The following is a 24,923-nucleotide window of genomic DNA, read 5'->3' as shown; positions in this document are numbered from 1 at the left end:
GGAAATAATTTAAACTTCAAGATCAAGGTAATGGTAAACATAAAAAATAAATAATTTTTAAATAAGAAATATTTTAATCTGTGTTCCTTGTTTTATGGATGAAGAAATGGAGGGTCAGAATGCTTAGGTGGCTTCGCGAGCCACACCAACGCAGGCTGAGGAGCACACATGCTGTCTCTGCCTGATTAATGGGTTTCTGTACTTTACTCCCAGAAGTGCAAACTGAAATTCCTTCTCACTGCACTGGCAGCAAACTGGATAAGCGATGTGAAAGTTACTAAGAGAATAACTAGGAATTCTTGGGCCAGTTCTACATTCAGCCTTACCTGGAGGACCTCGACCCATCAGTCCGCAGGAGCCCACCAGACTGAAAATCAGCCATGCTGCCCCACGAGGGCTCTTCACTAACTGGTTGTGAGAATCTAGTCACCCCGCCCCCAGTTTGCTTTATTATAAAATCAAGATGGTAACCGCATAGTAGGACCCAAGGTATACATATGAAGAGGCACTGTGAACTTTCAGGAATTTTAAATAAGGTGTCTGCAAATATGTTTTAAAGGTAAATAAGTAAATAACTCTAGGACCTCTTCAGACATCCAAGGATGTCTACAAGCCTTCCAGAAATGACCCGACTGTCTTACTTGCTCTAGGAAAAGCCAGCTGGAAATCAGTGCCCGAGGACAGGGGAAAGATGGGTGGATACAAGACATCAGCTTCTTCCCACTGCTCCCCTACCCTGGTCTTCTTAAAAATTTAATGCATATGAGAGGTAAAAAATTAAAGGTAGTGTAAAGTAAATGTATTCCAAAGGCCACATAAAATATTCCCTTCCTTCCTCAACCTCCAAAATCCAAAGGCGGACTCTGGAAGAGCAGCCAGCCCATGCAAAACAAGCAGCAGTCAGCATGCATTCACCAGGGTCATTTGTCCCTCTGGCTGGGCAATAGAGCCTTCTGCAGCCTATACGCTTGACACCAACGTGTATGGTTATTCCTAGCACTGTGTAAAAAACCACTTTTGTGTGTGTTGTTCATGCCTCTGTAGATGAGAATTCCCCTGCAATTTTTTTCCTTAAGAGGTATGGTGTTGGTTTGGGTTGGTGGTGATCGGGGCGGGAGGGGCGGGGGGGCAGGGGGGTGGGTGCAGGTGGAGGCGGAGAAACAGAAAGGGACAAAGTATAAAATGTTTTTGCCACTATGTGTGACAAAAGAAAGAAATGTGCCTCTACCACCCATGCAATGCTTTTCTGCAATAAAATAATAAGAAATACTTGTAGAGTATGACCTCAAAGGTTCTATTCCGTAATGAAAAGAAATATGCCAACCATTCATCAACTTGGTACCAAATCTTCAGTTTTTTTATATGATACATTAAAATATTATTTTCTATTCATCTTATAAATCTTAAGACCATCTACGAGGCAGCAGGCTGTTTACTTGTAAGTGCTACCAGGTAGATTTCCAAAAACCTTTCTTCAAACTCCTTTGCCTTTTTACCTTTCAACTAGCACAACCGCTAAAAACATGCATTTCAAAATGACACCTACTCTTGTGAGTCAGTAAATGCAGACCAAAGAGACAGCCTGTGTGTGCAAACATATTTATGCATCAATTTCCCTGTGAAAATGCCATCGACCCTCTGCACACACAAAAGCCTCCTTTAGTAAAGCAAAGGCATTCCAACCATTTAGAAATATAGCCAAAACTAATCATCTCTTTCTTTTATCACAACATAAAAGGGGGGAAAAAGCACATGTATAGTAAAACCCTTAAACTGTCACAATCACACCAAAGAGCAAAATAAAAGAACTGGAAAATGCTAAGAACCATGGTGATTCCATTTTCTCTATTTAAATTATCTCACTGCAATTAGCAGGCTATGTGCAAATGCACTCAGGGAACATTTCTCATGACTAAACATGCACACCTGATTTCGCCGCTTTTTTTTCTTGAGGATGTAGCTGACTCACCATTTTTTCTCAATGTCCGCATTCAATGCCTGTGTAGTGAGAATGCCTGTTTCTTACTGCTACTGAAAAACAAAAGGCAAACGAGGCAGGCAGGTCTTCATGCGATGCTGGCGTCCTCCAGCCAGCTCCCTCGGGGAACCCATCTGCAGAACTCACATGGAGCAAGGGTCCCACATACCACCAAGGGCTGCAGTCCCATCAGAGCAGATGATGGCTCTACGGCTTCCAGCCTAGAACACGGTGTTAAGAGCACCGCCTTCCAGTTCCAATGTGCTTTCAGCTAACCGTGAATCCCAAAGCAGCAAAAATTGCATGCATCCACGAGGACATGCAGCACCGGCGAGCATGCCCTTGCACATACGTGCACGCCTGTGGAGCTCGAGCCAGAATCTGCACCCTGATTTGCATTATTTCTCATCTTCAGGCAGAAGAATAAACAATGAGAACACATTCGCCGACCTCACCAGACCTTACCCACAGCATTGTGAGCTGACAAGCAACCTGCCCTTCAAGATAGCAGAACAAAAGAGCCACTGGGAACTACAAACCCCTAACAAACGGCGCAGGCGTCCTGAAACCGGTCCCATCTGGGATGAAGTGCCCCGAGAGCAAACGCAGAGGTCCCTTACCCGGCTCTGCTTACCGTGCTGGATGGGAGCTCGCCCAGCTGTGAAGGCAGCGATGTGCTTCAGGGACCCACAGCCCGCCTCTGCTGCAGCTCTCCTCCTGCCTACTGAATGGAGTCCTAAAGCCAAGCTCACAACAGCTGGCCTGTCTGTGCCTGCTGTCTTGTTGATGGGCAAGCTCACGCAGGCTCCGTCAACCCTCACCTCCACGGCTCAAGGCTCCGCTTGCATTTCCCATCACTTCATCAGCAACTCCTTGCCTCAGTGGGGAACATTCCCAACACTTCAGTGCTTAAACCCCAAAAGTCTTGTAATTTAAAACCCCAAAAGGCTTGGGGGGCAGTCTTCCTTTATATGTGTGTGTGTGTGTGTCTTGTAATTTAAAAACCCAAAAGGCTTGGGGGGCAGTCTTCCTTTATGTGTGTGTGTGTGTGTATGTGTGTGTGTGTGTGTATGTGTGTGTGTGTGTGTGTGTGTGTATGTGTGTGTGTGTGTGTGTCTGTGTGTGTGTGTGTTTGGAGAAAGGATCTTGCTCTGTCTCCCAGGCTGGAGTGCAGTGGTATGATCATGGCTCACTGTAGCCTCCAACTCCTGGGCTCAAGTGATCTTCCTGCCTCAGCCTCCCAAAGTGCTGGGATTATAGGTGTGAGCCACTGTGCCCAGCACTTCTTATATTTTAACGGGGAAATATAGAAAGCCCACTGTACTGATGTTACAGCTTTCTCTATTAAGTGATGCTAGATAATCCTATAACATATGTGACACACAGTTCAACTCCACAACCATAAGGAGGCAAAAGAAAACATTCAACAGCCTATTCTATGTCCATATATTCTTGGGTTGATTACACACTCATTAGGAATGTAACCCATCAAGCAACTAACAAGCGTTTCCGGAAGTTTGAGTGCGTGCAAGGCACTCAGGGAAGACAAAGGCAGGCTGGACCTGACTTTCCCAATTAACCATTTCACAATGATCTCTATTTAAAGTCCCTGAGCCCCACCTCCCTCCTAACGCAGCCCCAGACCTCAGCACCACAGCCCCTCCAGGAAGCAGCGTCGCCAGCCGCTGCGCCTCACAGCCCTATCCCACCCTCCCACATCCTGGGCTTAGCCACCAGGACGGAGTTTCTCTTTCCAACCTGTTCCTGTCACCCTCTTCTACATTCATAGCAATTACTTCCAACTCTTGCTCATTTCTCCAAATAACATATGCTGCTTTGCAGCCTATACTGTATCACTGCTATTTTAGATTTTTTTCCCCCATATCGACACTTGACCTTAGGCACTGTGCTGATTCATTAATGTTATATCCCTTAAGCATGTAAATAAGTCTGCGAGCAAGGTTGCTCTGCACATCCCCATGATCCAGGGCCGTGAGGTCAGCAAGCTTGGGGGACCTGACACACTTACACTGAGAGGCAGAATGAGGATTCCAGCCTGTGTCTTCAACTCCGAAGCCCGTGTTCTTTCCAGTACTTTTCATCTTCACGTATTACTTTACCAAGTACATGTTACTGTCTCTAAGAGAGGGTGCCATTCACCCCGGGCCATCACCTTTTCTCAAATGCTCAACACATACTGCCAGGCCACACACGGAACAGCAATCAGCTGATGGCTGATTAAATATTTTATTATAGGGCTGGGTGTGGTGGCTCACGCCTATAAACCCAGCACTTTTGGGAGGCCGAGGCGGGAGGATTGCTTGAGCCCAGGAGTTGGAGACCAGCCTGGGCAACATGGCAAGATCTGGTCTCTACATAAAAATTTGTAAAAAATAAATATTTCATTATACTTTTTTTTTTTTGAGATGGAGTCTCACTCTGTCACCCAGGCAAAAGCGCAGTGGCACCATCTTAGCTCACTGCAACCTCCGCCTCCTGGGTTCAAGCAGTTCACCTGCCTCAGCCTCCCGAGTAGCTGAGATTACAGGTGCACGCCACCATGCCCAGCTAATTTTTGTATTTTTATTAGAGACGGGGTTTCACCATGTTGGTCAGGCTGGTCTCGAACTCCTGACCTCAAGTGATATGCCCGCCTCAGCCTCCCAAAGTGCTGGGATTACAGGCGTGAGCCACTGCACCTGGCCAGGGTCTTGCTATGTTGCCCAGGCTGGTCTCAAGCTCCTGGCTTCAAGCAATCCTCCTGCCTCAACCTCCCAAAGTGCTTGGATTACAAGCATGACCCATTGCGCCTGGCCAGCATCTCATTTTAGAATGGGTTTAGATTTACTAAAAAATTGCAACAGCCAGGCGAGAGCTCCCATATGCCCTCTACCCACTTCCCCCTATTATTAATATCTGACTTACTATGGGGTGTGTTTGTCATAGTTAACGAATCAATATTGGTACATTAATATTAACTAAAGGTCACACTTTATTCAAATCTTCTGTTTACTCAATGTTCTCCTTCTGTCTTTGAACCTCATCCAGGTACTGCATCATACTCAGGCCTGCTTCTTCAGACTCCTCTTGCTGTGAGGGTGCTATAGCTTTAGACTGAACACTTGTGCCCCCCACCCCCAAATTCCTATGTTGAAACCTAACCCCCAGGTGATGGTGTTAGGAGGTGGGGCCTCTGGGAGGTGATGAGGTCATAAGGATGGAGCTCTTGCGAATGGGATTAGTGCCCTTATAAAAGGGACCCCTGAGAGCTCCCTCTCCCCTTCCATCATGTGAGGACGCAGCAGAGATACAGCCATTTGTGAGCCAGAAAGCACCTTCACCAGACACCGAATCTGCCAGTGCCTCGATCTTAGACTTCCCAGCCTCCAGAACTGTGACAAATACATTTCTGCTGTTTATGAATCATATAATCTTAGGTATTTTATTATAGCAGCCTGAATAGGCTATGATAGTTTCTCAGGCTTTCCTTGTTTTTGATGACCTTAATAGTTTTGAAGAGGTCTGTTCTGGCATTTTGCAGCATGTCTCTCAATTGGGAACTGTCTGATGTGTTTTTATGATTAGCCTGGGACTTCTGGGAGAGAGACCATGGAAGTGAAGTGCCACTGTTATCCTATGATATCAAGGGGCATGCTGTCAACGTGACTTACCTGTCAACGTTGACCCTGATCGCCTGGTGAAGTTGGTATACACCAGTTTCTCCACTGTGATGTTCCTCTCCTCGGTCCCCTTTGCCACACTGTACTCTTTGGAGGGAGCTTACTGTTGGCAGCCCACACTGAGCGGGGAGCGGGGGAGCTATGCTCCACCTCCTTAAGGGCACAGTAGCTACATAAAGTATTTGCAATTTTCTGCACAGCAGATTTCTCTATTCTTCATTTGTTAATTTATTCAACCATCCTGCGTATCAGTCTGGGCTGTGGATTCATTTTATATATTGGATTATAATCCACTACTACTTAATTTTGCTGCTTAACTTGTTCTGCCTTTGGTCACTGTTGGCTCCTGTGTCCCTGTGACATACCCACACTGTTGTCACCGCTGGGTTTACTTATGGGTGTATTTGAGCGCTTATTTTCTGGCACTATAAGATACTCCAGGCTCATCTTGTACAGTCCCTGCCCCAACCTTAGACTCAGTCATTCCTCTGAGGAGCCCTGGTTCCTTTTATTGGAGAAAAGCCTTAGAAAACAAGATCTGCATGCTGGCTGTGCTCTAGGAATCCTGTTTTTTTATTTTTGTTTTTATTTATTTATTTATTTTTGAGAGAGGGTCTCACTGTCACCCAGGCTGAAGTGCAGTGGCACCATCATAGCTTACTGCAGCCTTGACCTCCTGGGCTCAAGCGATCCTCCCAACCCAGCCTCCCAAATAACTGGGACTACAGGTGCACCACCATGCCCAGCTAAATTTTTTTTGTAGAGATGGGGTCTCACTATGTTGCCCAGGCTGGTATTGAACTTCTGGGCTCAAGCAATCCTCTCAGCCTCCCAAAGTGCTGGGATTATAGGCATGAGCCCCTGTGCCTGGCCTAGGAATCCACTCTTAAAGGAGACTCTCCAAGAATTCCTTCTAAACAGAAAGCACATTTATAATATTAAAGTTTATAATGTGGCTTTCCAGATACCCATGTTTCTTAGAGCGAGGCATAATTATCAGGGCTTATAAGATGCTCAAATCTTTGTGTAGATTGTATAGTATAATACTATTAAGACTTTAAAATCATAATCATTGTAACAAAATGCATACAAATCTGCTTTTAACTGACACAAAACATTTGTGCCCTTGAAAAAGTCCACACATAAAAAAAGAACAGAATGAAATCACCACCCTAGTACCCTTATGTTCTGAAAGAACTTCCTCCTCACCTCTTAGTCTTGGTGAAACCTTGAACTTTTCTGAGTCACTTTCCATGAATTGAGGGGCATGCCCAGCCCATGTGGTCCAAGGACAACCTTCCCTAACCCAGGCTATCACTAACAAGTCAGAAAAGCTGGTGCTACAGCATCCTGCGTGCTCCTGCATTCTTGGGCTGTGAACAAGCCACAGCGCCCTCTACTTGGACAAAGCAAACTTCCCCAAGTTAACCACACTAGGGATGGGGAGATGGATATCATGTTGCAAGATAATCGTGAACTATTACAAAGAAGCCTCTTTGAAAACATCCAGACAGACTGCCACTGGGTTCCATGCTCCCTGTGCTGGAAGCACACTCATGTAAGACCATCCCTTACACCCATCCACTAAGCCCAACATGGTCGGCAAGCAAACCTTTGTGTAAAGGACCAGATGGCAGATATTTTCAGCTCTAGGAGCCATCCGATCTGTTGCAATGACTCAACTCTCTGCCATTATAGAGAGGAAGCAGCCACAGGCCGCCTGTGAGCAAATGGATGTGGCTGCATGCCAATAAAACTTTATTTAAAAAAACAGACAGGGGGCCAGAGTTGGCCTGTGGACTATAGTTTGCTAACCCCTGACTAAAGCAATGATTACACAATTCTTTCCTCTGTTGAGTCATCAATATCTGCTTCCCTAGAACTCGAAACCAGTGAGTCTAGGGGTGCTTTATCATATTCTTCCAAGTAGAGAAGAAAGTTGCTCTGCTCCCCCAGGAACTTGTTTCCAAGTGATCCTGACCTAGACCCCTCAACCCTTCACCATCTGACACCACCCGATTTGGGTGAGCTGCTTGAGAGTGTCTCACAAACCATGAAACCCAAACTCTGCAGACGATTCCGGAAGTGATCTGAGGAAGGATGGGATGCAGGTGTGTGGGATTTGCTTAGGAGAAGGGGAGCCGGGAGGGAGCTCTGGTGCATACAGTGGGCAAACACAGAGTGGAGAGTGGCACGGCAGTGTGGAGACTTTCTGTTCAGAGAGACAGCCTGTGTTACACCGACTCCAGTTCTGCTCAGGGAGCCACAGGTAAAACTACCTGTGCCTGGTAAACAGGAGGCAGGGCTGACTCACAGAAAGAAACAAATGACTTGAAGGAAGGGACCAGGCGAGTTCTGCAGAGGACATCCACATACCTGACTCAGAGGTTTCCTTGTCTTGCTTCCTGCTTTAGGGCAGGGCAGGAAGGAATGTGGAGAAGCGAAAGGCCCCTGTGGCTGCTGGGTCCGGTGGGACAGTAGGGATGCTGCCCGCCTCCCCCTTGCCCCAACGCCAGGGGGACCAGCAAGGGCTGGAATCTAGCCAGAGTCCTCTTAGCAGGCCTGCAGGGAGGGCAACCTGGTCACCGTGTGGCTGCTTTTGCGCTATCACGGCAGAGCTGAGTGGTCGCAGCAGGGACACTATGTTCCTCTGAGCCAAACATATTTACCATCTCATCTTCCGCAAACTTTGTCAATCTCTGAACTACAGCCGCTTAATGCACAGACCCATTTTATTTATTTATTTATTTTAATTTTTTTTTGAGACAGTTTCACTCTTGTTGCCCAGGCTGGAGTGCAAAGGCACGATCTCAGCTCACTGCAACCTCCGCCTCCCAGGTTCAAGTGATTCTCCTGCCTCAGCCTCCTGAGTAGCTGGGATTACAGGTGACTGCCACCACACCTGGCTAATATTTTAGTAGAGAAGGGGTTTCACCATGTTGGCCAGGCTGGTCTCAAACTCCTGACCTCAGGTGATCCACCCGCCTTGGCCTCCCAGAGTGCTGGGATTACAGGCGTGAGCCACCACGCCCGGCCTGACAGACCCATTTTAAATTTAAAAAAGTTTTCTTATGGATTCCCAGTGTTGAGATTTTTTTTAAAGACTGACATAAAATATATCATAAAATGTGCCCTTTGAAACAGCGCAGTTCAGTAGTTTTTAGTATAGTCACAGCAGTCACCATCACCACTATCAGATTCTAGAGGATTTTCATTACTCCAGAAAGAAACCCCATGCCCATGAACAGTCTCTCCCTCACTTCTCCCCCCTTAACCCCTGGCAGCCACTAATCTACTTTCTATCTACGGATGTGCCTATTCTGGACATTTTATATAAATGGCATCACACAATATGTGGTTTTTATTTTTTTATTAGACTGTTAAATGTCTCTATATAAAATCTGTTTCCTTATTTTAATGGTTCTTAGGCTATAAAACACAAAACAAAATTTGCAAGTTATATGCAAGCAAAACTGTAAAGCTGATGTCAGGTCTATATGACAGGTGATGTGGCTTTGCTGAGCATGAACCACGATGCTCGCGGCCCAGGGCACTGCAGTGCCGCTGCTTCCTGGCCCAGCTATCAAAGTTTCCTGGGTGCCACAGAAGGACTCATCTCAGCCATCACTTTTGTTTCGACTAACAGGGCACAGAGCTCTGCTGGCACGGTACCCTGATGTTCTTCCTGTCCCTCATCCATGGGGAGCACATCATTTACAGGGGAGTCCTGAACTTACTCTTTACTTCCACCAAGGGGAAACTGTGTCAGCACTGTGGTCAATGAGACTCCCACACACACATACACAGCCATGGTCTTGCACACCATCCACAACACTTGATTTAGATTCTAAGAGCTAGTATGGAAACGAACACACAAAAATTTAAACTGGCAAAGAGGACAGACATGTTCCCAAGGATGTGCTCCAAGTGCCACGTGTGAGAAAGCCCAAAGCAGAAATACATCACTGGCTCCCGCGCCGTCACCGCCCACGCGTCAGTCCTCCCTCGCCCTCTGGCCTTCTGGACTCTCCTGGCGTTGGAGGCGGTGGTGAGCTGTGTGGTATGCAGGGGCCTGAAGCGGGTTGCTCAGCTGGCCCAGTGGGATGCAGACCTGACACGTGCTGCTAGCTCTGGTGGCCTCCTCTAGGAATTCTTTGGGTTTGTGCAGATTTAAAAGACACAAAACTTGTGGGAATATTTGAATGCATTTTCTATTTATATTGAGAAGGAGGTGACTCAGAACTATTTCCTTTTTTATTTCAAATGTGTGGGCCTTCAGAAAACAGATGAGCTAAATCGATTTCTGAGACTAACTGCAAGGACCTAACAGCCACATAAGACACTGAATCTATAGGACTCTTAAGTCAAACTTTAAAAATGAACACATTGGCTGGGTGTGGTGTGGTGGCTCACCCTTGTAATCCCAGCACTCTGAGAGGCTGAGGCAAGAGGATCACTTGAGGCCAGGAGTTTGAGGCCAGCCTGAGCAACATGGCAAGGCCTTGTCTACAAAAATTTTTTTTGTTTTTTTAATTAGCTAGGTGTGCTGGCGCATGCCTGTGATCCCAGCTACTCGGGAGGATCGCTTGAGCTTGGAGGTTGAGGCTGCAGTGAGCCACGATTGTGCCACTGCACTCCAGCCTGGGTGACAGAGCAAGACCCTTTGAATGAATCAATCGGTTAACAATCTGTACAGCCTTCTGGGGGGATGTCTGTGTCACCTCAGCCCAATCTGGGTGGGGGACTGGACTAGGACACAGCCAAGAGGAATGGAGGCTGGAAGAAGCTAAAGGGGAGAATGGACATCTATGTTTCCAGGTAGCTCTCTGGAGAAAGGTGAAAGCCCCAAAGGATCCTGTAACATGCGAACGCAGCCAAGGTCAGCCCAGAGGCTGAGAGCTTTGAAGAACGCAGCCAGCTGACAAGAAAGGAGGCCAGAGGAGAGACAGAGCGGAGCGGGGCTGCCACGTCAGCATGCGCTACGGGAGTCTCTCCCCCAAGAGAGGCCGCTGGGGGCTCCAGGGATGGGGCTGCTGGGAAACAAAGGGGCAGCTTTCCACAGGGCTGGATTCTTCTGGAAAGGCAAGTCTCAGGCCACAGCCTAGGAGTCACATGAGGGATCAAGGATCCTGTGCGAGTACAGCTATGTATGTTGGCACCCAACCACGGGGCAGCAACTGTTGTATTTTTTGTAGAGATGGAGTATTGCTAGGTTGCCCCAGCTGGTCTCGAACTCCTGGGCTTAAGTGATCCTCCTGCCTCAGACTCCCAAAGTGCTGGGATTAAAGACACGTGCCACTGTGCCCTGCTCAATGACACAAATTCTGTTTGTAGAAGACTGCTTACCTGCCCCATCTAGAACTGAGATGCCTGAGTTAAATTTTCCTCTGCATTTCCCTCTGGCTTCCCTCAGCTCTGGCATCTTGGGGCGTTGGTCACTTTCACCCTCCTTTTGCACGCTTCTCCCTCCACACGAGGGCTTTGTGGATCTGCCTCCCTGCTCTCGCTTCTCCTCCTTAGCCGAAATCCTGTAACCATAAACTATCACCTGAAAGCTATTCCTTCTAAATAATGTAGAATCACGCGACCAAACCAAAAAGTAAACAAACGGGTGGCCGCCTGTCTCGGTTCTGGGTTTCTTAAAGTCCCCATGGGTATAAATGTAAGGGGATATAAATTGTAGTTGCAAAGTAAGGCATAAAAACAAGGCCAGGTATGGTGGCTCACACCTGTAATCTCAGCACTTTGGGAGGCTGAGATGGGTGGATCGCTTGAGCCCAGGAATTCAAAGACCAGCTTGGGCAACATGGTGAGACCTCATCTTTACAAAAAAAATACAAACATTGGCTGGCATAGTGGTGTGCACCTATAGTCCCAGCTACTCCAGAGGCTGAGGTGGGAGGATCACTTGAGCCCAGGAGGTGGAGGCTGCAGTGAGCAGAGGTCGCACTACTGCACTCCAGCCTGGGTGACAGGGCGAGACCCTGTCTCAAAAAACAACATCAAAAAAAGACATAAAGAGAAGCCCGCTAGACCCATGCCGCAGTCTCTCTCCTACAGCTACCGTTTATCCCTTCTGGGGTGAGGGTGTTACATCCGCAAGTACTCCCTGCACAAGAACCTTTCTGCTCAGCATGCAGTACTACACTGTACAAAGCTATGCAGAATGCTGGGCTCTGCCCCGACAAAATTCCAAGATCAAGTTTCACCTTTTTATCCTGACCTGATCCAGCACAGTCTTCATAATTACCTAGCACAGGAGCTCAGAATGGAAAGCTTCAATTGCCCTGAGCTAATTGAAGGCCAGGGAAAGCAAACATCTGCCCTAAAGTGACAAATGAGGGGGAGAGCTTGGATGATAAATCTCTGTTACTTATTCTGAAATCTACATGAATGAGCTTGTTTTGTAAATGAAAAATTGGTCTTCACGTGAATCTCTGTACACCAAGTCACCTCTCAGGCAAAACATCCAGGAAGATGACCCTCAGGTTCATTTAGCTTGTTTATAAATATTATATGAAAGCAAATTTTTCCCTAAAGAGCTCTATTTCGTATGCATTCAATTTTGCAGCTGGTATTGGGATTTAGGATATACTCTCATTCTTTGCCTCCCCTCCCATCTGTCCCAACTAAATACAAGCCTGAGGTCAGTGCCAGCTCATCAGTGCTTGGCAGTGGCTCCTGCAGGCGGGGGCGGAAGTGGCTGCAAGAAGGCACAGAAGGAAGACACTGCCAGCACCCACAGCTCCAGGGGGCCGCCCCCAGATCTCATTTCAGTGCCAGTCTCTGGAGCCACCCAGAACACAGTCCTCACCCAAGGCCTCTCGAAATTGAGGAGCAACGAACAAATGTGGTACCTCTAAACTTTCCTACAAGGTCTAAAATCTCATACCAAAAACAAACCTGTGCTACCAAATTTATTTTGAGATGTTTATGTCTTCTTGATTCCAAATGCCATGCTAGTGCAGAAGGATAAATAAAGGCCATTTCACTTACTAGTGTGTAAACTAAAATTCTAAATAAAATTTTAGGACACACAATGTACCAATATGGAAAGATTATTCACCACAATCAAGAAAGACTAACTCAAGGAAGGTCAGCCTGGTATTTATCCATTCAGCCACCAATCCATCTGCTTATACATCCACCTACCCATCCTTCTATCTTCCCATTCACTCATCCATCCACCTTCCCATGCCTCCATCCATCCATGCACCCATGTATCCATCCATCCACTTGCCCTCCCATCTATCCATCCATCTATCCACCCACTCACCCTCCCTTTCATCCATCCATCTACTTATCCATCCATCCTCCCACCCACTTACTTTTCCATTCGTCCATCCAACCACTTACCCTCCCATCCATCCATCCATACACCTCTGCATCCATCCACATACCCATCTATCCATCCATCCACTTACTCTTCCATTCATCCATCTATCCATCCATGCATCCCTACATCTCATCCATGTATCCATCCATGCATCCATCCATCCATCTATCCACTTACCCTTCCATCCATCCAACTACTCATCCACCCACCCTCCCCATCCTCCAACTATCTACCTGAGGACTGGTCCATCCATCTGTCTACTCATCCACCCATCTGTCCATCCACCAGTCCCTCCATCCATCCAACCATTTATTGAGCACGTAATCTGTGCAGGAATTATGTCAGGTACAGGGTACTGAGAAATGAAAAAGTAAAATCCCGTCTTCCAGGAGCCAACAGTCCAGCCCAGCAGACAGCAAGGAATAGTGAAGGTGTACAAATACATCCGTGATGTGAGTTTAAGAGTCACTGTCCCCCTGCCAAACCATCCCAGTCTGAAGAGGTTAGCACATTCATGGGGCAGCGGATGTCCACTTTCAAGGTAAACTCTTAAAGATGGATTGACTGAACCAGAAGGTGTGCACAGCTGTCAGCCTTCAGTTGCATGGTGCCAAGGAACCCTCCAGACAGGTTTCTCAAAAAGCCCTCCAGTCAGGTTTTGCCAAATGCCCCTCTTCTGTGCCACCCACAGGGTGACAGCTCCCTCTTCCCTTCATCTTAAAGGCTTTCACACCTGTCATGAACGTAAAGCCTGATCAGCTCAAGGGTAGAATGACACTTCCTGAGAGAGCTGACAGCAGGTAGAAGTGGTTACTATAAAGGTAGAATGGAGAAGCAGGGACATCTCTCCCAGTGTTAGGGACTGAACTGTGCCCCACAAAATCAATGTGCTGAAGCCATAACTCTTAGTATCTCAGAATGTGACTGTATTGGAAGACAGGGCCTTAGAAGAAGTAATTAAGGTAAAATTAGGTAATTAGGGCCATTGGGGAGGGCTCTGATCCAATAGGACTGGGGTCCTTATAAGAAGAAATGATACAAAAATGCGCAGAGGGACGACCTTGTGAGGACACAGGGAGAAGACGGCATCTACAAGCCTAGGAGAGAGGCCCCAGGAGCAACCAGCCCTGCTCACACCTTGCTCTGGAACTTCCAGCCTCTAGGACTGTGGGAGAATCCACTTCTGTTGTTTGAGCCCCCCAGTCTTGGGGAGTTTATGGCCACACTAGGAAACAGACCCAGCATTCAAGGGGCCCCAAGTCAGCAGGAAAGAGCATTTCCCCAAAGCAGGCTCCAGCTGGCTATGATGCCTCAGCTTGTGGGTCTGAGGTGAAGCCTCTGATGGCAGTGGGGGTGGGGGCTGGGGTGCGGTGGGCTGTTCAGGACAGAAGAGCTGGAGGGAAGCAAACGTGCTGGGTCTGCTCCCTCAGGTTCAGTTCTGTTTTAGCTCAAACGCCACCTGTTTCTCCCATAACCCAGCCAGAAGTCACTTTGCTCTATCTCCTCTGAGCTTCTGAAGCATCATATAACTTAAAAAAAAAGTATCATCACTTCAATCTGCCCTACTTGTCTTTATATTAACATAGGATCTTGAACTTCACAAAAAATGTTATCTCTATTCGGTTCACATGAGCAACAACAACAAAAAATAATTCCGATCTCAACATTCTTTTGTTATCCAAACAGAATACAACAATACATACTTTTTGCTACGCATCGATTATCAGAGCAGCACTTCATATGATTTACACAGACATGTTTACGTTATTTTAAACTTATGCAAAACATTGGGTATCTTCAAACCTTTGTATTCTAGATTTTCTTTTTGGTGGGCAAAGAACAATCCCTTGCCTGAACTTTGACTTCTATTATTCTCCATTGAAATTTTTCAAGTGTATTCTTTCTTGCTGGTCCTTCAGAAATTAAAGAGTCTCTGAAAAAAGTTGAAAACAACTTTTCAACCTACATATTCTCGAATTTCATCGCGCCTCACCACTAAAAAAAAAACCGCACCCAACAATTCTGAAAATTGCTGGGTTGGTAGCTCAAAAGCAGAGAGTTTCTGGAACTAATTTCTTTGGAGTGGTTATGCAGTCTGCTGGGAGACATGGCCTTGATGAATGAAGCAGGGGGCCCCGCTTCCTCTCGACCCTTTCAGTATCGACAGTGCCATTCACTCACTCACACACAGCCTGCACGTGACAGCTGTTCAGGGCGACCCCCTCCATGCACAGCAGAGCTATACACTCTCACCAGCACGGGTGCCCTCTGCACAGATGATACACTCGTGGCATTGGGCAGAGCAAGGCCCGCATGTGCAGAGCCCATCGAGCACTGCCCACGATGCACCGCACGGCCAGCCTCAACGGCCCGGGAGCTGGCTTGGAAAACAGACTGCAGCTGGTGCTCGGCACGTGACCTACTTGGAATCCACAGTCATAAAGCTCTAATTGTGCTTCTCAGACACAGCTAAATTCTGTAGGTGGATTATTCGTCGGCCTTTCTGACCCACACATTCTTGGTTTCAGCCTCAGAGTCTGTTAAGTAACTGCAGAGACTTCCTACACAAGCACACACACAATATCAATCCTGTCGTTGCAGAGTCACATAAATATTTGATCCCCTTGTAGAAGGCTAACAGCTCTGTTTAAGGCCAAATGAAATAAAACCCCATTACATGAGGCTCTTGAAAGCAAACTTTTAAATTGGTAATTTCTGCAACAGAACCTTGAGTTTTGAGGTCAGTGTTTAATGTGAATGTCATGGCAATCACACAACATTCTCAAGGCGACAGAAAAATCCACACCCGGGGACCCTGTCGTGCATTTACTCCCATCCCTCCATCCGCCTTTTTGAAACAAGATTGCACCACATCTTCTGCAGAGACGCACACTCTCCGCCTGCCCTCCTCGTGTGATGAAGGGGAAGATTATACTATTTTTTTTTTTTTTGAGACAGGGTCTCACTCTGTTGCCCAGGCTGGAGTGCAGTGGCGCGATCCCCATTCACTGCAACGTCCACTTCCCAGGTTCAAGCGATTCTCGTGCTTGAACGAGTAGCTCAGCCTCCAGGGTAGCTGGGACTACAGGCATCTGCCACCACACCTGGCTAATTTTTTTTTTTTTCTATTTTTAGTAGAGATGGGATCTCACCATGTTGCCCAGGCTGGTGTTGAACTCCTGGGCTCAAGCGATTCACCTGCCTCAGCCTCCCAAAGTGCTGGGAATACAGTTGTGAACCACCACGCCCAGCCCAGATTATACTATGTATTTAATCTAACCCTGTCCTTGTCTCAACTAAGCGGCTACGGCGCACATTCTGGAATTACGGCACAAAACACTCTAATCTCCTGCTGCTGCTACAGTTCCTGCAGATGCTTGAAGCCTCTCTTTGGGAGTTGACTAACTCGATTTCTATTTTAAAGCTCAAAATTAACTCATTAACTAGGTCCAATTTAGGAAGGCCTGGCCTGTTCCTTTCTTACTAACAATCCTTAGAGGCAACTCTGATTTCCAGGCCGCGGCTAGGCCCACAGCTGTGTGCTAGATAGCTAAAGCTGCCCTTCCATAAGGCGCTCTGTGCAAAGCGTGCAGCTCCAGTATGTTCAACTGGACTTCTCATTATGTCTCCACAAGCAGTCTCACCGTGCGGAAAACACAGTAGCCATTTTAAGAACCAAAAAATGTCACTGCCGTGTAAGAAGGCCTCCCCGCCCTGGGATGTGTCTCCAGGCAGGGCTGCAGGGTGCACAGGCTCTGCGCAGACCTCCAATACATCAGGGATGCTAGAAATCACGCCAGATTTCAGCCACTTTGGGTTTGGCAAAAGCCAGACATCTAGCCATGTTAACCAAGCACCCACCCACCATACAGAAGCCCACCCTCAGACGCCTCTTCAGTAACTCTGAATCCAAATTTCACCCACCTCGGCGTGGACTGTCCCTCCTCGGCCCGGACTGCGGAGGGAAGCTCTTTTCTGGGCTCGCCGGGGTCCCCTGCCTGCCTTCGCAGTTCGACAGAAGCTTCCTGCAAAGGGCAACATAATGAGACACCAAGTCCTCAAGCTGCCTTCCTCAGGACATCTGTAATTATGAAAGCCCTCATTTGTGGGTTTGCCTTGCCAGGGCAGTTCTACAAAGCATTTCATTGAGACGACTGAACTAAGACCCTGCGTCCACTTCTGTTCTGGGCAGGAAACAACTCCTACGTGAAGCCTGTAAAACCGTGTGGCACAATTGGCCAAAAGAAATAAAATAAAATACAGCTGGTCACAAATTACAGCGGTGAAGCCTCAAGCTCTAGTACTCCTCAGAGCCTGAGATTCTTTGCTCCTGACAGAGCAAGCATGCAATTCTCAGAGGTCATGCTGAATAGCCACAAGCCAGGGTATCCAACAGTGGAAATAAACACTCACAGCATCTGTGAGGATTTTCAGGGCTGGGACACCACAGAGCAAACCAGCAGCCTTCTTTCCATGCACTTATTAGGTATCTTGTATTAAATTACTAGTGGTTCTTTTTTTTTTTTTTTTTTTTGAGACAGGGTCTTGCTCTTTTGCCCAGGCTGGAGTATAGTGGTGAGAACACAGTTCGCCACAACCTGAACCTCCTTGGGCACCGCCACATCTGTCTTAAGTTTTTTTTCTTTTTTTTTTTGTAGAGATAAGGTCTTGCTTTGTTGCCCAGACTGGTCTGGAACTCCTGGCCTCAAGTGATCATCCTTCCTCGGTCTTCCAAAGTGCTAGAACTGCAAATGCACCAGCGCACCCACCCTGGATTCTTTTAAAAAGAAACTGCATCTATCATTGTGGAACATTTTTTTCTTTGAGATGTGCAAGTGCAGATGTAATAGGGAGAAAAAGCTTTCAAAGGGGGTAGGTGCAAGAGAGAAAGAGACTGTTAACTTTGAAGCAGGGCTAAGAAATATGCAGTTGTCTAGAAAGCTGGACATTAACTCTCACCATCAAAACTCTCACCTTAATAAAGTGCAATCACTTAATGTGTTTTAAATACATTTTGTCCCAGAGCAATCCTTGAAAATACTTGCAAATAAAAAACAGAATACTAAAAAAACCCAAATACTATAAATATTAAAGGTCATCCATCAGTGTTTGAAAAGTGGCTACTGTATGTCATTTTAAGCTTTTACATAAACCACACATTTCCATGTCAGAGGCGTTAGTTATCATTTTCCATAGTTTCTCCCTCCAAGTTCTTTGCTGAGTATGAAGGTAGGAGCAAGCTACTTAAGGGGAAACTCAGTTAAAGCCAGAGATTATGGCAACGAGAACGGGAATGAAAAATGTGGGTTTTCGGGAATATGGCAGTTTAAATTGCCTTGAAGGTGTCAACTTTGTCCCCAAATACCTCTAACACAGAGGACACTAGGAGATCTGGAAAAGGTAAATGCTCGCACAGCTGGAGCTGAGTAGCCCTGGCGTCAGCCACTGCATTCTGGGTGTGTCCTGTCCTTGGGTTAAGATGATGGTCAAGGGGGCTGTGGCTCCATGCTTACCTGCTTGTAGTGGTCTGTGGACGGTGAAGACCGGGACCTCCCATGAACGTGCTGCGGCCTCTCCTGTGGGTCCAGGCTCACATCCAGGATGTCATCCGCTGAGTGGCAGCGCCCAGAGCTCCTGGCCTCCAGAGGTTTCCTCTGTTCCTTCCAAGAGGCCTGATACTCTGCAAAGGTGCCGAGCCTCCGCGGCGGGTCTGAAGTCCCTGCCTTCTCCGCTGCGCTGTGAGCGTTGAGGCTGTCCCCAAGGGAGGTGGTGCGCGACCAGGACTCCGTGCCCTCACATGTGCGGCCCGCTGTCCGCGGCCTCTCTGGCTTGTCTCTCAGGATTCCGTGAAGAGCTTGCTTCTGGGCAGGCCTCTGGGTAACAGGTTTGCTCGTTTCCTCAAAAAACTTCCACCTGTCAGCAAACGTGCCCACAGTATCCTCAGATGTCCTGGGGTGCTGGTGAGGACTGTAGCCCTTCGTGAGGCCCACCTCGTTCATCTTCTCGGGTTCCGAGTAGGACTTCAATTTCTGCTCAGCTGTGAACCGTCTCCGGCCTCCGATGCGGGGCGGGTGGGGCCCGCCACTTGTAGATGAGTGTGGCTGGGCCAGGCCTGCCTCCCAGAAGTGGGGGACAGCGTCTGGATCCCCCATCCGGTGTTCCAGTGACTCCGGGTATAGGTCTCCTGGGTTGGGGTCCAAGTCGCGGCGCTTGAAGGACGTGGCCCTCAGGACCCGGGCTTGGGCCTCTTTCAGGTGGTCTTTATAGGTGCCAGCGAGGGGTCCTTCCTGGGTGCCACCTCCCAACCCGGCCCTCCAGCGGCCGGTGACATCCTCCGCCTCCCCTGCTGCAGTCAGAGCCACTGTGCTCCGGCTCTTCTGCAGCTTGGCTCTATGCATCTGGATCTCATTCCGCAGGGTGGTGGCAAAGCGGTCGCTTCTTCGGGTGGGCTTGCCCATGTGGGCGTCGAACGGTGGCGGTCTGGTGGCGCTGTCCTCTGGACTGCTCTCAGGCCGGCGCTTCCCCTCCTGGGTCAGGGAGTGCAACAGGGGCGTCTCCTGCGGGCAGATCCTGCTGCTCTCCCCATCTGCCCACGTGATGCTGGCTGCCAGCCTCTGGCTGGCTTTTTCTGCACGGCTGGCCCTGGGAGGCTCCTGGGCTCCCGCGGAGCAGCCCTCGGCCCCTGTGTCCAGCGGGTAACACCGTCCTGTCTCGCGGGCATCCGGAGGTCCCTCAGGCTGAGGTAGGTGATGGCGTGGGCTCTGGCCCACCGTGGGTGGGGGAAGACTCTCGAGGGCTCCAAGGGCTGTGTCAGAAGGCCAGCATCCCGCCCAGAGCTGTGCTGCTTGCGGGTCTCCCTGCACACAGGGCCGGGGACCCTGCCAGCCACTCCCCAGCTTCTGGTCACAGCTGCTGAGCCCCCTCACCTGAGGAGGGCTGTCATTCTGGAAGCTGGCAGCCCCTGGCTCCTGCCCAAGGCTGTCAGCACAGAGGGGGCTGTGGTCGCTGTATAGGGGAGGGTGTCGGCCGCTATGAGGAGACTGAAGGAAGCGCACGTCTGAGCTGGACAGAGAGGCCTGCAGCCTACTGGAAGCTCCATCCTTGGAGGGCGGCCAGCTGCTGTCTGCGTGGGCCTCCTGTGGGCAGCCCGGGCCTCCCGATCCCTTCCCGAGGCTCCCCGGGTGTGCTGACCTCCAAGGCCGATCGGTGAGCTCTGGTCTCCGGTCACCACGAGGCTGAGCCTGGGCCAGGGCCGTAAAGTGCTGTGCCGCAGCCGCCTCTGAGAACACAGGGCCCTGGGCCTTCTCGTGGCTCTTGGTGGCAGCAAAGCTGTCACTGCGGAGAGGGGGAGGGGGAGGAGGTGGGGATGATGGTGCTTTCTTCTTATCGGGAACATACCAGACTGGCCCAAAATTGGACCTCCCAGGGGCAGCCAGCTTGGGCTCGGCATTGTACTCTGGCCTGGGGCCTTTGCCGCTGTCACCGGGGACCCTGGGCGGGAAACACCTGAGCTTCTCCTCCGAGCCCTGAGGGTCGCCTGCGGCCTGGGCCTGCCGGCCACCCTGCCTGGGAGCCTCCCAGAGGCCCACAGTGTAGAGGATGTTCTCTGCGGACGACGTGTCGGCTTTGGACAAGGTGTGGTCAGGAGTGCTAGAGCTGGTGGAGAAGGAGCCGTAGGCCGAGTCGCGCTTGCTGTGGCTGCCCAGGTGGTCGATGCTGCTGTTGGACTTGGCCACCGAGAGGCGACCAGAGGGGTGGTCCAGGCTGTCCACGCTCCCCAGGGAGCTGAAGTGATCTAAGGTGCGCTGTAGGTTCGTCTGCTCCCAGGAACTGGACAGGTCGTGGGAGGAAGAACTGCAAGAATGAGAAGAAGGACAAGGCATGGTGTGCTTTAGCAACAGCAATGGCAAAGGGCAAGGCGGTGGACGCAGCTGGCCCTCGGTGGAAATACCAAAATGCCAAACAGTAACTTCCCAGGGTGAAGTTGCTAAGGCTGAGGCTGAGGTTGCAGCTCAGCACATCTGGATTTTAGTAGAGACACGGAGAAACTGGGCACAGGCTGAAAAGACTGTGTCCTCCCTGTTACATGCCTTTTTACCAAACAGATGCCTTGCAACCCTAGCGCACATTCTCAGCCTGATGCCCGGATCGTTGGTAGGCAACGTCTGCATTTACACGTCTATGGTCAATCAACAGTTAAGCGCAGGGGTGGCCACACCACAACTCAGGTTGTTGTTGTTGTTGATTTTGGTTGTTTTTTTTTTTTTTTGAGACAGTCTCACTCTGTCGCCTAGGCTGGAGTGCAGAGGCGTGATCTCAGCTCACTGCAACCTTCGCCTCCTGGGTTCAAGCGATTCTCCTGCCTCAGCCTCCCGAGTAGCTGGGATTATAGGTGCCTGCCACTGTGCCCGGCTAATTTTTTTGTATTTTTAGTAGAGACGGGGTTTCACCATGTTGGCCAGGCTGGTCTCGAATTCCTGACCTGAAGTGATCTGCCCGCCTCGGCCTCCCGAAGTGCTGGGATTACAGATATGAGCCACCGCACCCAGCCCAAATGGTTTTTATATGTTTTATGGTGGGAGAAGAGGCATACTATTTCTCCTATTTCACCTGTGAAAATGATATGAAATTCAAATTCAGTTCATACATGAAGCTTTACTGGAACCCAACTGTGCCCATGTGTCTGCGTATTGTCTGTGGCTGCTCTTGGGCTATAATGAAAGAGCTGAGTAACTGCAACAGAGATGTGCGGCCTGCAAAGCCAAAAGCATTTACTAGCTAGCCTGTTACAGACCAGGTTTGGTGGCTCACACCTGAAATCCCAGTGCTTTGAGAGGCTAAGGCAGCAGGATCACTTGAGGCTGGAGGATCACTTGAGGCCAGGAGTTTGAGACCAGCCTTACTTAGCAACATAGTGAGACCCCCATCTCTATAAAAACTTTTAAAAAAATTAGCTGGATGTGGTGGTGCATGCCTGTAGTCCCAGCTACTTGGGAGGCTGAGGTGGGAAGATGGCTTGAGCCTGGGAGGTTGAGGCTGCAGTGAGCTGTGACTGCGCCACTGCACTCCAGCCTGGGCAATGGAGTAAAACCCTGTTTCAAAGATAATAATAATAATAATATCACACACTGCTGTGTTCAGCTTTCAGCTAACTGGTTATACCCTACAGAGTTATTGACACTCACACCAAAAAACACAGGCTCCTAAACAGGATGGCGTCTAAGAGGATGAAATTGACGGTGAGTTGACACATTGATTCCTCTGTAAGGTAATAACTGTGTGTGACTGAGAGCTCTCAATGGTGAAACTATTTATCCAGGATGTTAAGTGCTTTCTTTAAAGCTCAACAAAGCTGAGATGTTCACCTTTCAACAGGAAGAAGCTGTGGCTCCACTAGGTTGGGGGAGAGTGAGGATGAGAGAACCGTGTGACCAGGACAGAACACTGGAGAACAACTGGCTGTCATCTATGGGAGGGAGAGGACTGTTTGGGTTTCCCACCCATCTTCTCTAAGAACAGACCACGTATCCTCAAACCCGGGGCATGCTCCTGACTACCCACCAGTATTCTGGAAGGGACTTTTCTGAGAGATCCCAAGTCCAAGCAGATCTAGAGAACTCTGAGCACTGTTTCCACACAGATGTGGGCAGTGTGCATGTTTCTTTCATCAAGAGACTGCCAAATGGGCTTAATGGAGATCTCACCACCTTAAGTCACTTCAGGAATAAAATAAAAGGCCCACTGTTCACTTAAGTGTTACTACTCAGTTGAGAATCTGTGGCTTTTTGTTTTTTTGTGTTTTTTTTCCCCAAAAAATACACTGGGCTCTAAATACCATCATCTTTTGTCACTTTAGGGGTAATGTTATATTTCAGTTGTCTTTCCTTCGTGTCATATAAATCTTTACCTTGCAATTTTACAGACCAGTATTTTTTTTTCTTTTTTTCTTTTTTTTTTTTTTTAAGAGACGAGGTCTTGCTCTGTTGCCCAGACTGGAGTGCGGTGCTGCAATCATAGCTCACTGCAGCCTCGAACTCCTGGGCTTCAGTGATCCTACTGCCTCACTCTCCTGAGTAGCTGGGACTACAGGTGTGCACACAATGCCCAGCTAATTTTCTTTTATTTTTAATAGAGATGGGATCTTGCTGTGTTGTCCCGGGTGGTCTTGAACTCAAACAATCTTCCCACCTTAGCTTCCCAAAGTGTTGGGATTACAGACATGAACCATTGCGCCCAGCCAAGACCAGCATTTATTAACAGCCAAAAACTGAGTGGTTACATTAGCTCCAAACACAGACACATACCTGCGCGTGCGCGCACACACACACACACACCAAACATGCTCACTGATACTCACACACTCACATACACATATACATGTGCACACACATGCACATACAAGCAAAGAGATGCACAGGCACACATACAGGCACACACGAACAGACACATGAACACTCATACAAAGACACACACACACAAACGTGTAAAATACACATGCACCCTCACACCCACACTCACACCCCTAAACACACACAGATACACACACACACTCACGCAAGCAGGGAGACATCCACACACGCACACCAAAAGCAGACTATCTGCTGTTACCGCCATCCTCTTAACAGGAGACTAGTGAGGATACTGCCACTAACTCCAAGAGGGTTGAGGAGAGGCTACCAAAGCTTAAAGAACCTCTTGGGAGCTTTTACAAGATACACCTGCCACCCCATATATATCTCCTGCCTTCCAGTCCATGTGTAAAACCCTGGAAAGGAGAGGGGTGCCGTGGATGCCACCCCACCAGCTCAGAACCCTACTGCCTGGCATCCCACCTGGCCAATCCCAAAGAAGCTTGGCTGAAACCCAAGTCCTATGCTCCCCTTCTTGCTCATGCCTTGTCTTGCCATTTCATTTTGTGTCACACGCTTGCCGGTTCAGTCAAAAATTCAGAGCCCTCCAACTGTGATTATGTGTCGGTGGCCCAGTCTCATCAGAAACATCAAAATCATTCTGCAGTCAGGAGTGCGCTCCCTGCAGAAGGCTGAACAAACCTGGCATCCTGGACGGGAATGGGTGCCTACCTCGCGTGGTGTCGGCCGGACCAGGAAGGACAGCTGCTGGTGGAGGTGAACGGGGAGGCTGCTAGCTCAGGGTGGCTGTCAGAGAACTTGGTGGCATGCCAGGAGTGAGGCCTCCAGCCCAGCTCGCTCCTCCTAGAAAAGAACGCAGGGGAGGCGGGGGGTCAGGGACTGCACACAGCGCTCACTCTCGTGCCAAACAGTGCAGGGGGCTTGGGGACCGCACACAGGGCACACGCTCGTGCCAAACAGTGCAGGGGGCTTGAGGACCGCACACAGCGCACGTGCGCTTGTGCCAAACAGTGCAGGGGGCTCGGGACTGCACACAGCACATGCGCGCTTGTGCCAAACGAACAGTGCAGGGGACTTGGAGACCACACACAGCACGTGCACTCTCGTGCCAAACAGTGCAGGGGGCTTGAGGACTGCATGCAGCGCACGCGTGCTCGTGCCAAACAGTGCAGGGGGCTTGGGGACCGCAAGCAGCGCGTGCGCGCTCGAGCCAAACAGTGCAGGGGGTTCAGGGAATGCGCACAGTGCGCACGCTTGTGCCAAACAGTGCAGAGACTGACACTGGTCACAGCAACTCAGGCAGGTGCACGGCACCATGTTCAGGGGTTGCCCGCTGAATCCAAACCCACACCTTCTTTTTAGATTTTTGTTCACCACCCATTTGCCCTAACGCAGAGCGGGAATCACAGGCTCTAGGTGTGCAGCAGCCCTTATCTTTATTTTTATTTTATTTTTGAGACAGAGTCTCACTTTGTTGCCTAGGCTGGAGTGCAATGGCATGATCTTGGCTCACTGCAACCTGGGCCTCCCAGGTTCAAGCGATTCTCCTGCCTTAGCCT

General features: G+C 49.1%; 1 protein-coding gene across 5 annotated transcripts in view; it reads right to left on the bottom strand.

Annotated features, from left to right (window-relative positions):
- Nucleotides 1-24,923, bottom strand: part of SHROOM2 (shroom family member 2) — a 161,970-nt gene that overhangs the window by 34,337 nt on the left and 102,710 nt on the right. For 2 of the 5 annotated variants that reach the window (XM_034950411.3, XM_034950412.3), the window contains exons 3-5: nucleotides 24,076-24,207; nucleotides 18,508-20,848; nucleotides 16,919-17,019 (exon numbers count right to left, since the gene is read on the bottom strand). In XM_034950411.3, coding sequence (XP_034806302.1) covers nucleotides 16,919-17,019; nucleotides 18,508-20,848; nucleotides 24,076-24,207 — 2,574 coding nt within the window. Of the gene's footprint in view, nucleotides 1-2,612; nucleotides 3,078-5,649; nucleotides 5,789-16,918; nucleotides 17,020-18,507; nucleotides 20,849-24,075; nucleotides 24,208-24,923 lie in introns of those variants that run through there. The other 3 variants (XM_034950413.3, XM_024927297.5, XM_057301135.2) reach the window with 3 other exon arrangements.

This window comes from Pan paniscus, chromosome X (assembly GCF_029289425.2).
Source record: "Pan paniscus chromosome X, NHGRI_mPanPan1-v2.0_pri, whole genome shotgun sequence".
Taxonomy (NCBI): Eukaryota; Metazoa; Chordata; class Mammalia; order Primates; family Hominidae; genus Pan; species Pan paniscus.
This window is presented reverse-complemented; position numbering and strand designations above follow the sequence as displayed.